Source organism: Neolamprologus brichardi, chromosome 9 (assembly GCF_056152115.1).
Source record: "Neolamprologus brichardi isolate AB-2024 chromosome 9, ASM5615211v1, whole genome shotgun sequence".
NCBI lineage: Eukaryota > Metazoa > Chordata > Actinopteri > Cichliformes > Cichlidae > Neolamprologus > Neolamprologus brichardi.
In genome coordinates, this window is record NC_142112.1 from 10,325,454 (window position 1) to 10,341,218 (window position 15,765).

The 15,765-nt window shown below is 46.0% G+C and overlaps 1 protein-coding gene across 1 annotated transcript; it reads left to right on the forward strand.

Moving 5' to 3' along the window:
* Positions 1–807: 807 nt before the first annotated feature.
* On the forward strand, positions 808–5,017 carry LOC118455827 (uncharacterized). Its single transcript, XM_087845898.1, has 3 exons — positions 808–1,262; positions 2,407–2,537; positions 4,098–5,017. The coding sequence occupies exons 1-3, from the start codon at positions 974–976 to the stop codon at positions 5,010–5,012; spliced, it is 1,335 nt and encodes a 444-aa protein (XP_087702024.1). The 5' UTR covers positions 808–973; the 3' UTR covers positions 5,013–5,017.
* The last annotated feature ends 10,748 nt before the right edge of the window (positions 5,018–15,765 follow it).

A 15,765-nucleotide genomic window follows, 5' to 3' on the forward strand; every position in this document is an offset into this window, starting at 1 on the left:
CTGGCTGCCTCTTTGTCTTCCTGTGGGTTTGGCTCACTTCAGTGACGCCTGTCCTTCCCACAGTGGTCACAGGGCCCTGGATGAAAACTGTGCTGCTCCCTGCGTCTCATTTCTGTGTTTGGTGGATTTTCTGAAACCATTGTCCTTTCCTTTCTTGCTCCTTTCGTTAGAGTTTGTGCTCTGATGTCTGAGCTGCAAACTGACCCGTGGTCTTGCATCGTCGTCCGGCTGCAGAGCTCAAAGAGCCCATTGCTGATCCTTTTCCCCAATCTGACATGAAACTGGGAGAATAAACGCTGCGTGTGAGGCAGTACAGATGTGGACAGAACTGTAACACTGCTCCATGTCTGTGTGACTGTGTGCAGACGTAGAAAAGAAGCAGTCATGTAAGACACACCCCACGGCAGTGCTGTTTCTGGGCGACTGTCCACCCACAGCTCTGTGCTTCTCCTCATTTCCACAGGTTTCTGTAGTTTGATGTCATAACCAAGGATTCATCTTTTCATTCTGTCCCTTTACACAATGAAAAGATGAATCCTTGGTTATCCTTGGTTCACTGTTACACACAAATCACGAAAGCAGCCACTGACAACCCGTCACGTACTACAGCTCGTGTCACTGCCCCCTGACATCAGCATCACCCGTGGATGCATGGTTTCCACTCCACGGTGCTTCTCGTGCTGTTGTGAACACTGGTCCGTGACTGCAGCGTGGGCTGGCTGTGTGCCCTCGTGCAGCAGCGCGGGGAGTCCTCTCAGCTCTGGCTGAGCGCTCACAGGCAGTACCGCCCCTGACCGCAGGGGGCGCTGTGTGCTGATCGCCGGGGTTCCTTCTGGAAAAGCTCCGTCGCCGTTAAAGCTTCCGAGGAGCGTCCGTCCTGCGAGCCGAGGTGCAGGTGGTGGTCCCGGGTTATGCATGTCAGATAGCAGCGGCAACAACGCACAGGCTCCGCCTTCTGTGAGAAGGTCTGAAGATGTCTGCCGCCGTGGACTTCCACTCTCAGATCGCCTCCATCATGGAGGTGCTGGCTAACGCGGCCGTGGCGGAAATCTGTAAAGTTGTGGACGATGGGTACGCGGTGGTTCACCTGGAGATGTCCCGGAGCCAGAAGGAGAACGAGTTCCTGAGGAGGAAAATCAAGCTGCTGGAGCTGCAGATCGCCCGGTACCGAGCGGAGAGGGTGAGGGGGGCAGACGGCTCCATCAGCAGCCGCTTCCCCGGGGTCCGCCTCTTCAGCCGGCAGAGCAGGGACTCACAGGCGGGTAGGTAGCACCGGCACCGGGGGGTGAAGCGTTACCGTCGTAGGACAGGCTGGACACGGCGCGGACGGAGGGCAGTGGGCCGTGACTCAGCGTGACACAGTCCACTGGGCACTCGGTGATTTCGTGTTTGACCACGGCCGCGGGCCTGTCCTGTGTAGCGTCCTCCTCTGGTGGACTCGAGTGTCAACGCCACGGGCTGCTTATATCCAGGCTCACTCATGTTTGCAGCTCCACTGTTTCTGTGGGCTGATTACCTGCTTTAAAAGCCTCGTGTAGTCCATACACACCGCTGACCTCTGACCTCTGTGCCTGAGTCTTTGATTCGTTGGCTGCCACTGGAGGAGAAAAGTGTCTTCGTGTCATTTACAGCCGTAAATCTGTAAATATGTGTTCAGCTGCTCAGTAACAAACCCACACTGACCCTGGGTCCCCTCATGTGACCACTCACACTGGTTATTGTACCAGCAGCTGATTGGTTGGACCAGTTAAAGCACTCAGAGTGGGGCGGAGCTGCTGTAGCCTCAGTGCTGGTTTGACTGTCAGTGACAAACACAACAGAGGTTAAACTACGCTGTAAACTGTTTGCAGCCAGCAGAAAACAACGTTTCCTTTAAGAATCGATATCAGACGTTAGAGCAGGCGTCCCCAGTCCCAGTCCTCGAGGGCCGGTGTCCTGCAGGTTTTAGATCCACCCTGGATCACATGATCAGCTCATTACAGGCCTCTGGAGAACTGAAGACATGTTGAGGAGGTCATTGATCCATTTAAATCAGCTGTGATGGATCATCTAAAACCTGCAGGGACACCGGCCCTCATGGACTGGGACTGGGGACCCCTGCGTTAGACTGTCACAGGGATCTCCCAGGAGTGGCTGTTTTCTGGAGATCTGATTGGTCAGTAGGTGGTGATTTGTACCTGTTCACCTGTGATGAAGTCTGTCTGTCCAAAAACTCAAATCCAGCTTAGATGTTACGATGATCTACTGTAAGGAGGCTGACTCAGAGCGGCGAGCCTCTGTGGACATGCAGCTTTGTAACGTGCACGTGTGTTTGGCACTACATTAAACACCTGATCGTTTATATGAGTCTTTATTTTGAATGATCAAACTCACGAGCCTCTAATCCTTCTCCTGGTATCCCATAAGGCCCCTCTCTGCAGGGCCGGACCAGGTTCCTGAACCGAGGGCCAGCAGCTCATCAGTCTGTGCAGAAGCTCCAGCTCGTCAGTCTGGACCAGGATCCTGATCAGGAGGTCGTGACCACCACCAAAGCCGAGGTAAGTCCTCCATAAAGACGTCCTCATCCACACACGTCCAAACTGTGTCACACTTACAGACACAAAAGGGTTTGAGTTGTTTTTAAAGAATCATGGCTGCAGCAGCAGACTCCCTTTGTTACTCTCCCCCCGTTTAAAACGATCCACACGGACAGGCTCAGAGCAGATGCAACCCACACACCTCACCACGGTCTCCTCGTACGTGTCCTGCACCACCTCACTGCTCTGCCCCTCCTGCCCTCTCCATGCAGCCCCACAGTTCCTCTCAGCAGCCTGTCATCTGCTTCCTCTGATCCTCAAAGACACAGTGAAGCTCCATCTGACCGTCTCTGTTCTTCTCATCATCACCCTCAAACATCTTCTGCTCACTGATCTCTTTAACCTCGCCTCCACAGCTCTGTCCCACGTCTTCCTGCTGTGGCTCATCGTCCCTCTGTAGCTACTGCAGATCTGCAGCAGCACAGTTCTCCTCCTGCTTCAACAGCCTCTCATAGACATCTTCATACCTGGAAAGCTCATCTGGTGTATTTCCACTCTTCATCCTCTTGTAGCTGACCTCACTTCCTGCTAATTATTCCTCTACACTTCCTGATTCACTAACTTCCTTTCACCCTCCTCCTTCCATCGCTCTCTGTTTTCCCAGTCGTGGGAGGAGCTACGAGGACTCTCTGGGAACACAATAGAACAGATGTAGACATTTCTGTAGTAGAGTGTGAGTGTCTGTGACCACAGTCTCATGTGGTTTAGTTCTTTCATGGTGCTCTCTGTGAGTGTGCTCACACTTCTGTCCCACTGCCTGTGAACACCTCACGACGTGATGTTTCTGATGTGACCCACAGATAAGCATGTCTGACGTCGTAGCGTCCACAGACAACAGTGACAAACATTCTTGGCTTTTTCTTTCCTCCGGTGCATTTTCATTCAGCAAGAACACCTGCAGGAGCTAATGTGTCTGCATTGAGCAGAAGCCTGTATGGATCGGTGGAAATGCTCACGTCTCTGTTTCCAAGCCACATTTCTTCACTGGCAAAATATGTGAGGGTCTGTTTGTGCAGCTCCCCTCACTTCCTGTCCACAGCTCTGCTGTTAGCATCCTCCAGTTCGCTGCTGCTGTCATGTGGCCAACATGTCCCTCATTTAGAGTTAAAAGTGTTCTTGTCGTTGTTGAGCGTGAATAAGAAATCGAATGTTGGTCCATAAATATCTGGAGGATGACGGCACAGCAGACAAGCAGCACAACGTCTCAGTATTTGCTGATGCCTGTGGGCTTCAGACTGTCGTCATTCACTGCAAACCAATAAACAGTCCTAATATTTAAAATGTGCACGGTGTAGTTACCCGTCTGCCTGTGAAAATGGGCCTTTGTCACCAAACATGGTGGGTTTGTGGAAGCATCAGTCGGATTCCTGCAGACGAGCTGCAGCTTTGCTCTGGAAACAGTTTTTATAGATGTGACACGTTACTGTGTAACTATTTGTTCTACTTGTGTTGTGATGATTACATTTGAAAGAGTTTGATGTGAAGAACAGTGTTGTTCTCAAAGTGGGTGTGTCCTCTCAGTCAGCAGAGCCTGAGGGCGAGGGCGAGCTGCTGATCGTCAAGGTGGAGGGAGCGGTGGACGCCGTGTCTGTTAACCACAAGCTGCCCAGACGAGACGCTGCCTCCATCACTGCTACGTCACTCGACGTCAGCCAGACATCCAGACACCTGAGGGAGAAAGAGGTCAGTGGATCCAACGTCGTCGGCTTTGTTGACGGTGGGACGGCTGAGACTGAGGGCGGCGACACTTTTCACAGCTCCCAGCCGCAGCAGACCGGAGCAGGGGAGCGTCGGCCTGACACCGCGCTGGGTGCAGCTTCCTGTGAGGATGACAGCAAAGATAACCAGGCGGCATCGGAGCCCTCCAAGTGCCCGCTGCCAGAAGTGATCGTCATTGATAGGGGAGGGGCGTCGGACAAGGAGAGCGCAGGGGAGGGGGGTGACTCGTCAGATGCAGTCCAGACAACCAGAGAACAGATCAGAGGACGAGACGGACACAAGGACGCGATGTCACCCCAGACTCGGTCCTCGGGTCTGTGCTCAGCCGGAGACGGGTCTGCTCTTCCTCACCCTCCAGGAACCTCCAGCACCAACTCCTGCAGCGACACGCACCTCCTGACTTTACACCACCCCGCGGGCCAACACAAAGCCCTCCCTCTGTCCTTCTACCAGGCCGTCACAATGGAGCGTCCGTACGGCTGCACCATCTGCACCAAACGCTTCTTCATGGAGTCGGACCTGCAGAAGCACATGGCCAGGCACACCAGGGAGAAACCCTACACCTGCCTGCTGTGTGGCAAAAGCTTTGTATGCCAGAGCCAGCTGGATATCCACCGCAACGTGCACACCGGGGAGAGACCCTTCAGCTGCTCCGTCTGCAACCGCCGCTTCTCCCACCCCAGCAACCTCAAGAGGCATCAGAAGATCCAGCACTGAACCCAAAGACACACACAGACACACACAGAGACACACACAGACACACAGACACACACAGAGACAGACACAGACACGCACAGACAGACAGACACAGACACACAGACACACAGACACACACACACACAGACAGACACACACAGACAGACAGACACAGACACACAGACACACACAGACAGACACACACACACAGACAGACACAGACACACAGACACACACAGACAGACACACACACACAGACAGACACAGACACACACACACAGACAGACACAGACACACAGACAGACACACAGACACACACAGACAGACACACACACACAGACAGACACAGACACACACAGACAGACACACAGACACACACAGACAGACACACACACACAGACAGACACACACACACAGACAGACACAGACACACAGACAGACACAGACACACAGACAGACACAGACACACAGACAGACACAGACACACAGACACACAGACAGACACACAGACACACACAGACAGACACACACACACAGACAGACACAGACACACAGACAGACACACAGACACACACAGACACAGACACACAGACACACACAGACAGACACACACACACAGACAGACACAGACACACACAGACAGACAGACACAGACACACAGACAGACACACAGACACACAGACAGACACACAGACAGACACACAGACACACAGACAGACACACAGACAGACAGACACAGACACACACGCACAGACAGACACACAGACAGACACACAGACACACAGACAGACAGACAGACAGACACAGACACACAGACACACAGACACACACAGACAGACACACACACACAGACAGACACAGACACACAGACAGACACACAGACACACACAGACACAGACACACAGACACACACAGACAGACACACACACACAGACAGACACAGACACACACAGACAGACAGACACAGACACACAGACAGACACACAGACACACAGACAGACACACAGACACACACAGACAGACACACAGACACACAGACACACAGACAGACAGACACAGACACACAGACAGACAGACAGACACACAGACAGACACACAGACACACAGACAGACACACACAGACACAGACACACACGCACACACAGACACACACACACAGACAGACACACAGACACACACAGACAGACACACAGACACACAGACACACAGACAGACAGACACAGACACACAGACAGACAGACAGACACACAGACAGACACACAGACACACAGACAGACAGACACAGACACACACGCACAGACAGACACAGACAGACACAGACAGACAGACACAGACACAGACACACAGACACACACAGACAGACACACACACACAGACAGACACAGACACACACAGACAGACAGACACAGACACACAGACAGACACAGACACACACAGACAGACAGACACAGACACACAGACACACAGACAGACAGACACAGACACACACGCACAGACAGACACACAGACAGACAGACAGACACACAGACAGACAGACAGACAGACACAGACACACAGACAGACAGACAGACAGACAGACACAGACACAGACAGACAGACAGACACAGACACAGACAGACAGACACAGACACAGACAGACAGACAGACAGACACAGACACACAGACAGACAGACAGACAGACAGACACAGACACAGACAGACAGACAGACACAGACACAGACAGACAGACACAGACACAGACAGACAGACAGACAGACACAGACACACACACACAGACAGACAGACAGACAGACAGACACAGACACACACACACAGACAGACAGACAGACACACACAGACACACAGACAGACACACAGACACACACACACACAGACAGACACACAGACACACACAGACAGACAGACACAGACACAGACACGCACAGACAGACAGACACACACAGACAGACACACACACACAGACAGACACAGACACACAGACACACACAGACAGACACACACACACAGACAGACACAGACACACACACACAGACACACACAGACACAGACACACAGACACACACAGACAGACACACACAGACACACACAGACAGACACAGACACACACGCACAGACAGACACAGACACACACGCACAGACAGACACACACGCACAGACAGACACAGACACACACGCACAGACAGACACACACGCACAGACAGACACAGACACACACGCACAGACAGACACAGACACACACACACAGACACACACAGAGGTGTTTCTATCCAATCAGACCATGAACACTGTGAGCAGCATGAATCAGCTGGCTGACATCAGCACCTCTGATCTTTCCATAGTAACGAGATGCTGACTCATCATCATCATCATCATCATCATCATGTCCTTTATGACGGCCCGTACATCATCATGATGTCACAGCTGTTGGTGTGTGGTGCACTGGTTGCCGTTAGTTTGCTGCACCTCTGTCTTTTGTGACCTGCTTCCTGTGTGTGTGTATTCACATGAAACAGTCGCCTAATCAACACAAATGTTCTACAGAAAGCAGCCAATCAACACGAGCGTCAGCTGGGGATGGCACAGATTTAGTGTTAACTCCATCGCTGAGATCTCCTGCATGTTCTCACTGCTCTAAGCAGCACATCAGAGACGTTACATCATGCAGATTCATTGCACGCTGTGCTGGAGGTGTTTCAGTGTCCCACACACCAACACAAGTCCCAGTGAGGACACATGTGATGTTTGTCTTTGCGTTTAGGAGCACAGAGACTTGATCGTCTCAGGGAGGCCGCCTGCTCGTCACTTTGTTACCTGATGAAGGCTCTGGCTGCTGGTCTGCAGCACACACGCTGCTGTAGCATCACTCTGGGCTCTTAGCTTAGCGTTAGCATGCTGCCTGTAGCGTTGGCTGTCTGCACCATGCTGACACACTGGCAGTGACTCATCATCATCCTGGTGCCTCCACACTGATGAAGAACTAAAACCTTTCTGTGCTCGTAAAAACACGTCTGATAACCAGGTCAGTGTCAGATCCAGCAATCAGAACCATCGTACCTGCTGAGCACCTGTGTGGACATCAGACTGGATTCAGACACATTAAGTGAACAGAGTCACAGCTGCTGCCTTTAGCAGCAGAGGCTAACTCGCTAACCCAGCTGCTGTTGACTGATGAAACTAAGTTTGTGTGAACTTGTCCAGACTTTGTGGGTTTTCCAGCAGTGGGGTAAAGATATAAACCCCCCACCTTTAACTATCATCACACCTCATGGCTGTCCTGGTGTCCTCATTAATCTGCAGCGTTGACTTATCGTACAGATTATTCGTCCACACCAGGTCAATGGGAGCTCATGCCACGCCCCCTGTGTGTAACGGGCTGTGTGAGCTGATGGCTGCAAAGAAGCTTTCATTTGGTTTCCTTTGTTTCCTTCATGCATTCATTTGGGATCTGAGCCGAGGTCATGACATCATCACAAACATCTTCCTGTTGACGTACAAACTTAGCTTCACCTTTGAAATGAATTAAAATCTGAGCTATGAGTTCAACAAAGAGAGAAACGTTGTCACTGCTTTGTACTCGTGAATATGGTGACATGTACATTTGCTAATAAATTGTATTTTCAAACACTTGTATTTTGTCGTTTCCTGTGTCGTACGCTCCGGACTCAGTGGAAGCTCCTCGGCCGAGCTCGCTGTCGGCACCACAGCGGTGCGTTAGTGCTGGTGCAGCTCGGATGGGTGTTTTAAGCCTGTGAGCAGAATAGATGCACAGCTACAAAACCAGACGCTCCTCCACGCTGCGTCTTCACTGCTCCAGGGCTGTGCGGGTGCACTTCCCTCCACATCCTGCCGTTAGCACTGCACCGAGTCGAACACGAGTATGAGATGTGATGGTGCTGTGAAAGCACGGTTCATGCCACAGCTTCAGCTGACTTCCACAGCCGGTCATGACCCCCCCCCCCCCCCCCCCCCCCTCACTGTTTGAGTGCCCCCTGGCTAAACGCCTCCCTCCTCTTTCCAGGGTCAGGTCTGAATAACACGAGCAGCTCTCAGATCCCGGAGGAAGACGTGGATCAGGTCCAAGGTATCATCTGTTTCTCACATTGTTTCACGTGCTGCCACGAAGGCTGTTCACCGACTGACCATCGGCCCTGGTCACTGCATAGACAAACAGAGCAGCCAGTGGCGCCGCCATGTCTGCAATAAACCAATATTTGAAGAATTCATTACATTACAAATGATTACAAACCTGAGTCAGGAAACAGATCCCAGAGAGGCGATGGTACCTGAAGCTTCATCGTTAGTACTCAGCAGCAGCAGCAGCAGCGCGGTGTGTGGGCCTGAGCCAGGAGAGAGTACCATCCACGCCACAGTGGCTGAGCTCCAACACACTCAAGACTAACACACATACACCAGAATGATGTTTTCATCAAATGCTCAGGACTCTCAGCTGTAGGCAAAAACTCCACACTTGATTTCAGTCTGTGTTTGGGTGAACATGCACGCTGCTGTGGATCCTGTTATGGATGTTGGTTCATGTTCTGTCTGAATGAAGCTATCATAAGACCTGGAGACTGTTTGAGTGTTCAGAAGTGAACTGACAGATTCAGCCGTTGCACCAGCGCACTGGAAACGTAGGACTGAGACTAAAGTATCCAGATCAGTTAAAAAAGCACTTTGGCGTCTCACTGAAGGTGAAAAAGAGAAACTTGTCAGGTATTACCTGAAAAATGCCGTTTCTAACCCTGTGTCTTTGCTGTGGGCTCCTCAGGCTCCACTCCAGGGAAACAGTCCCTCCCAGGGGCAGCTGGACTGCAGAAGGACGTCAGGACTGAAGATGTGGAGCAGCCTCCCTGTTCTACACTCAAAACTGCATCAATCAACAAACCAGTTCAAAGCCAGCCTCTGGTTTTCCACCAGGTTCCAAGATGGCTCAGAGTGGAGCTCTGCTGCAGAGCTTGACGGCGCTGCAGCCGGCTTACCGCCACGTGGGGCTGACAGACGCGGTGGGCCGTCGGTAGGAGGTGGAGATGAGGGAGTGCTGACGTCATCAGCTGTTGCTGTGTAAACAGCCGGAGGTGTGGGGTTTAACGCCTCTCCTGTTGCCATAGAGACAGTGGACTCCCAGGTCCAGCTAACATGGCCGTCGTGGTCGCAGATGCAGCAGATGGACAACTTATCGAGTCGAGCAGTTTACGACGGCCCCGGCAGTCAGCTGACCCAGCCACTGTGACAGAAAACAGCCTTCATCTAGTTTTCCTGACACGTTCAGAGGTGACTCTGTGAGCTTGAACGACAGCGAATGATGGTCAGACTTTCTGCCTCAGGACTGTCTGGTAGAATTCATGGTTTCATCGATTACAGCAAGTCATCCAGGTCATGCAGCTGCAGTTCACCCCAGAGCAGAGGTCAGCAACCTTTCTGATGACGAGTGCATCTAAACTTTCCTCAGACGTCAGTGTGCCATATGATGCATTAGCAGTAAATTTAATAACTCTCTATATCAACAGTTACAGACTATATAGAACCACTTTATAGGATTATATTTGTTCACAGATGTTGGCAGCTGTCAGCGAATAGTTATCAGCTATTATGAAACAAAAAAAGACTTTTTCTCCATAACAGCAAATGAACTGAACAACAGAAAACACAAATGCTGTTTATGGTCTCCTCACAACAGTGATAAGAAAATAAACTGAGCCAATATGGCATGTTTGTTAATACAGGGACACACATGTTAATGTGATCTCTGGTCTCCCACTCAGAGACACAGGTCTCCAAGTGTCCAGCATTCAGACCTGAGGACTCATGTGAGAGAAAAGCTGCTCACACAGACATGTAGAGCCAAACACTGTCAATAAGACCTCTGCAATGTTCTGAAGACAATTAAACCTGTCAGGTAGTGATGTCCAGCAGGTGAACATGCAGCTCCATGAACAGCTGTGGATTCCAGCTGCTTCCATGTTGCCTTAACTGGCATTAACTCAGCCAGTTAATGTGAGACAAATCCAGCTGCTCATTAAAGATTTCTGGTTTGATCAGAAAATAAAACATTGGTCCAAACACCTGAAAGTCCTGAAAACACATTGTGAATTCTGTCTCGAGTCTACGGATGTATCCATGTATCTCTGTGGTGCTGATGCTGAGCGGACAGCTGCTGAAGCTTTTGAAGTGTCAGAATGTGGAAAGCTAACAACGTCCCTCTCACCAGTAGATAAGTTATTTTTAGCCAATTACAAGTTGAATCTGGTAGTTGGGTTGTTAGCTAAGATACCGTCATTAAGAAGCGGCACAACTAATGTGTCTATGCGAGCTAATCTGCGATGTGCACCGCTGGCCCGGCCATTTATTTTTTAATGCACCTTCTCAGATTAACTCTCTGTGTGTCGTGCCCAGAGCTGGACTGGGACAAAAAACCAGCCCGGGCATTTTGACCAGAGACCGACCCCCCAGGTATTAAAGCCATAAAGCCTTTGAATGAAAACAGATGCTGTTGTGACAGTGATGTACAGTCTTGTTGGTATATGTGTGATTTCTATACATTTTACGTAGGATAAAAACTTTGGTTGTAAGATTCAGATAATTATTTAATAACAGCGAGACATTTTAAATGAGAATAAGAAAAGTATTTCTTTGTGCCCCCCTCTCCCTGTTAATGCCCTGTTAAACAAATGATTGATAGATTGATGCATATATACCATCAGAACAGTGTACATCACTGTCACAACAGCGTTTGTTTTGATGATGATATGATGATGATATGTTTTTTTATTGATTAGCATTCAAATATCTCAGTGAAGACAGAACAAAGATCTACCACAAAGCAAGAAAGCATGAGACAAGGCTAATCAAAAGGTATTGGCTGAAGCATTTGCTTATTACGCCAACCCTTTTAACAAAAGATCTTTTAGCATGCAGCTCCTGTACACAGGGCTCGAAGCAAATAATAAAACAAAGCAAAAACAAAACAAACAAACAAACAAACAAGAAAAAAACAAAAAAACAAAAAACTTTCCACCTTAGTAAGTAACTACATCAAAGCAAAAGAATCAAGAGGTTTTTTTGTTTTTTGTTTTTGTTTTTTTTTTTGCTCTTTTCATTCTTGATATATATACTTTTCTAATACTCTATTTTTAAACATATTTTTAAACAAGGAAAATGAACTACGCCTTTTTAAATCACTGTCATAACTATTCCACAGGTTAACTCCTCTAACAGAAACACATCTCTGCTTTATATTTGTCCTTATCTTGTTTTTTTTAAAGAAATCTGTTCCCCTTAAGTCATATTGACTCTCTCTGACTTTGAACAGCTTCTGAGTACTGGGGCAAAGCAAGTTATTTTGTGCTTTATACATTATCTGTGCCATTTTATATTCAACTAAATCATAAAATTTCAGGGTATTCAGATTAATAAACAAAATGTTAGTTGGTTCTATATAGTTTGATTGGTTTATAATTCTTATAGCTCTTTTTTGCAACTTGAAAATAGGAAGAGTGTTCGTTTTATATGCATTACCCCATATCTCCAGACAGTAAGTCATATATGGAAGCAACAGAGTACAATAGAGTGTGTATAATGATTTTTTGTTCAGGACATGCTTTGTTTTGTAGAGGATATCGATGGTTTTTGACATTTTTGTTTTCACATGGTTTATATGAGACTTCCAACTCAGCTTATCATCAATTATCACTCCAAGAAATTTATTTTCGTACACTCTTTCAATTTCAATTCCATTAACCCTGATTTTAGATACATTTTTCATTTGTCTAGTGCCAAAAATAATCAATTTTGTTTTCTTTATATTTAATGATAACTTATTTACATCAAACCAGTTTTTTAATATATTTAACTCCTTTTCCGCTGTAGTCAGAAGCTGTTCTAGGTTTTTACCTGAGCAATACAGAGTGGTATCATCAGCAAACAATACACATTTTAACAGTTTGGAAATGCTACATATGTCATTTATGTATAATATAAATAATTTAGGGCCCAGCACAGAGCCCTGAGGAACACCACAAGTTACCTTCAACTGCTTAGATTTTACATTATTGATTTCGACATATTGATATCTGTCATCCAGGTAACTTTTCATCCACTTGTATGCTAACCCTCTTATGCCATATCTCTCTAGTGTATTCATTAATATAGATCAATCGTATCAAACGCCTTTTTTAAGTCTATAAAAACACCAACAGTATATTCCTTATTATCTATAGCATTAGATATCCCTTCTACAAGTTCCATCACTGCCATCGAAGTGGACCTTTTCACTCTAAAGCCATATTGGTTATCACTTAGGAGATTGTGCTTCTCAATATATTTATCAAGTCTATTAACAAATAACTTTTCTAAAATTTTTGAGAACTGTGGGAGCAGTGATATTGGCCTATAATTGGTAAACTGACTTCTCTCTCCGTTTTTATGGATTGGAATAACTTTTGCTATTTTCATTTGTGAGGGAAATACACCAGTTTGAAAGGACGGATTACAAATGTATGCGAAAGGTTGCACTATATATTCTATAATACTTTTAACTAATATCATGTCAATACCAAAACAGTCAGTGGACTTTTTATTTTTAAATGTCTTCACAATGTTAATTATTTCTCTATGAGTTACAGCACCAATAAACATGGAGGACACATTCTGAGTAATATGTTTATTTAGGTCGTTATTATTTCTTGACTCTGGAATTTCTTTTGCTAAATTAAAGCCAACATTTACAAAGAAATCATTAAATTCATTTGCAATGTCTTTAGTTTTATCAAGCACAATATCTTTATCTTTTTTAAAATAATCTGGATAATTCTTATTTTTTGAGCCCTTTTTGATTATACTATTTAATATCCTCCATGTTTCTTGTGTGTTACTTCTACTTTGCTCCAATAATTTGTGGTAATATTCTTTCTTACTTGTTCTTATAATATTTACTAATCTATTTTTATATAACTTGTACTTTATTTCAGCATCTTTTGTCCTCTGTTTTATGAATCTCTTATATAGATTATTTTTCTTTTTACATGCATCTTCTATCCCCTTTGTGATCCATGGCTTATTTGATCTGTGATGCTTTCTAGTGATTTTCATTAAAGGACAATGTTTTTCATATAGTGAAATTACAGTTGATAAGAATGCATCATATGCACTATTTGAATCTTCATTTGCAAAAACCTCAGTCCAATTGTTCCTTTAAGTCCACCTGGAGGGCAGCAATGGCTCTTGTTCTAAGTCGTATCATATCAAATATTTGATTCTTTTGTTTAGTTTTAATCCCAAAATAATTTTGAAAAATTGCAAAAACAGGAAGATGATCGCTTATATCAGTTATAAGAAGTCCACCTACTATTTCATGGTCAATTTTATTTGTGAATATATTATCTATCAATGTAGCTGTATCAATTGTTATTCTACTTGGTTTTATAATTACAGGGAAAAGGGAGTTACTATACATTGTATTTATGAAATCTGTTGTTTTCTGATGTCCATTTGGGTTTAGCAAATCTATGTTAAAATCACCACAAATTATTTGCACTTTTTTATCATTTAGGTTGCTAAACATAGCAGCAAGTTTTTCATTGAATGTCTCAAGGCATGAACCTGGTGTCCTATAGATGCAACTTATAATTATATTGTTAGCTTTTTCAACATGGATTTCAATAGTGACACATTCCAATACGTTATCTATGGTGCTTGACATACATTCAATCAGACTACATTTCAAAACTTTATCTACATATAAGGCAACACCGCCTCCTTTTTTATTCACCCTGTTCATTGTAAATAATTCGTATCCTTCCAGTCCCATTTCACTAATTTTCTCATTATCGAGCCATGTTTCTGATATTGCAATTATATTAAACTTTTTTAACTTACTTAAACATTCTGTAATTTTAGAAACATTTTTATACAGGCTTCTACTATTGAAATGTATGACCGACAATGCATTTGCCATTTTAATATTCATATTGAATTGGTCATCTGTAGTTTTCATTCAAAGGCTTTATGATTTTTCCTATAATGGCGGCCGGTCTCTAGTCAAAACGCCCGGGCCGATTTTTTGTCCCCGTCCAGCCCTGTATGCAGCTCATATGCAGTCTGCTGTTACCTACATCTTCCTACTCAGAAGGCAGAATTTCCGAGTTCTGAGTACAATCAAAGCACCACGACTGCAGTTTTTGTGTTGGATGTAAAAAGCGCACATGACGCTGTGACGTAGGCTAGAATCATGGCAGCAGTCAATGACGGTCCAGGCAATTTCTCTCGTGGAAATATGCACATTATCTTTTCCTTTCTATTGGTAGGTGGCACAGAGCACTGTGGCAGGATAGTGCTAACATGTAAGCAAGCTAGAAGACTGGCTGGTATCCAGTTACAGAAGCAACACATTAACAAGAGAATTCTGAGTAAAACCAAAGTTACTTTCCCTAGTAACTAGTTACTTTGACAGTAACAAGTAACTTAAAGTAACTGAGTTTCTTTTGATAGAAGTAACTAGTAATGTAACTAAGTTACTGATTTAAAGTAACTTACCCAACACTGGACTGTCCGAGTATTTAATCCTGTTTCCATCTTTCGCCCACTGTATTTGTGTTTAAAACATGCACAGGTTATATTTTCATTCGTTTTAATGCTGTGAAGTTATTTGAATAAAATCTAATTTGAGTTGATTTGTTGCCTTCATGGTTTCTTAACCAAGTCGTGTAATTTCACACGCTTTTCTCCAGGTTGCGTGAAAACAGTACTTATGTCATTTTCTTGATTTCTTCTATAACTT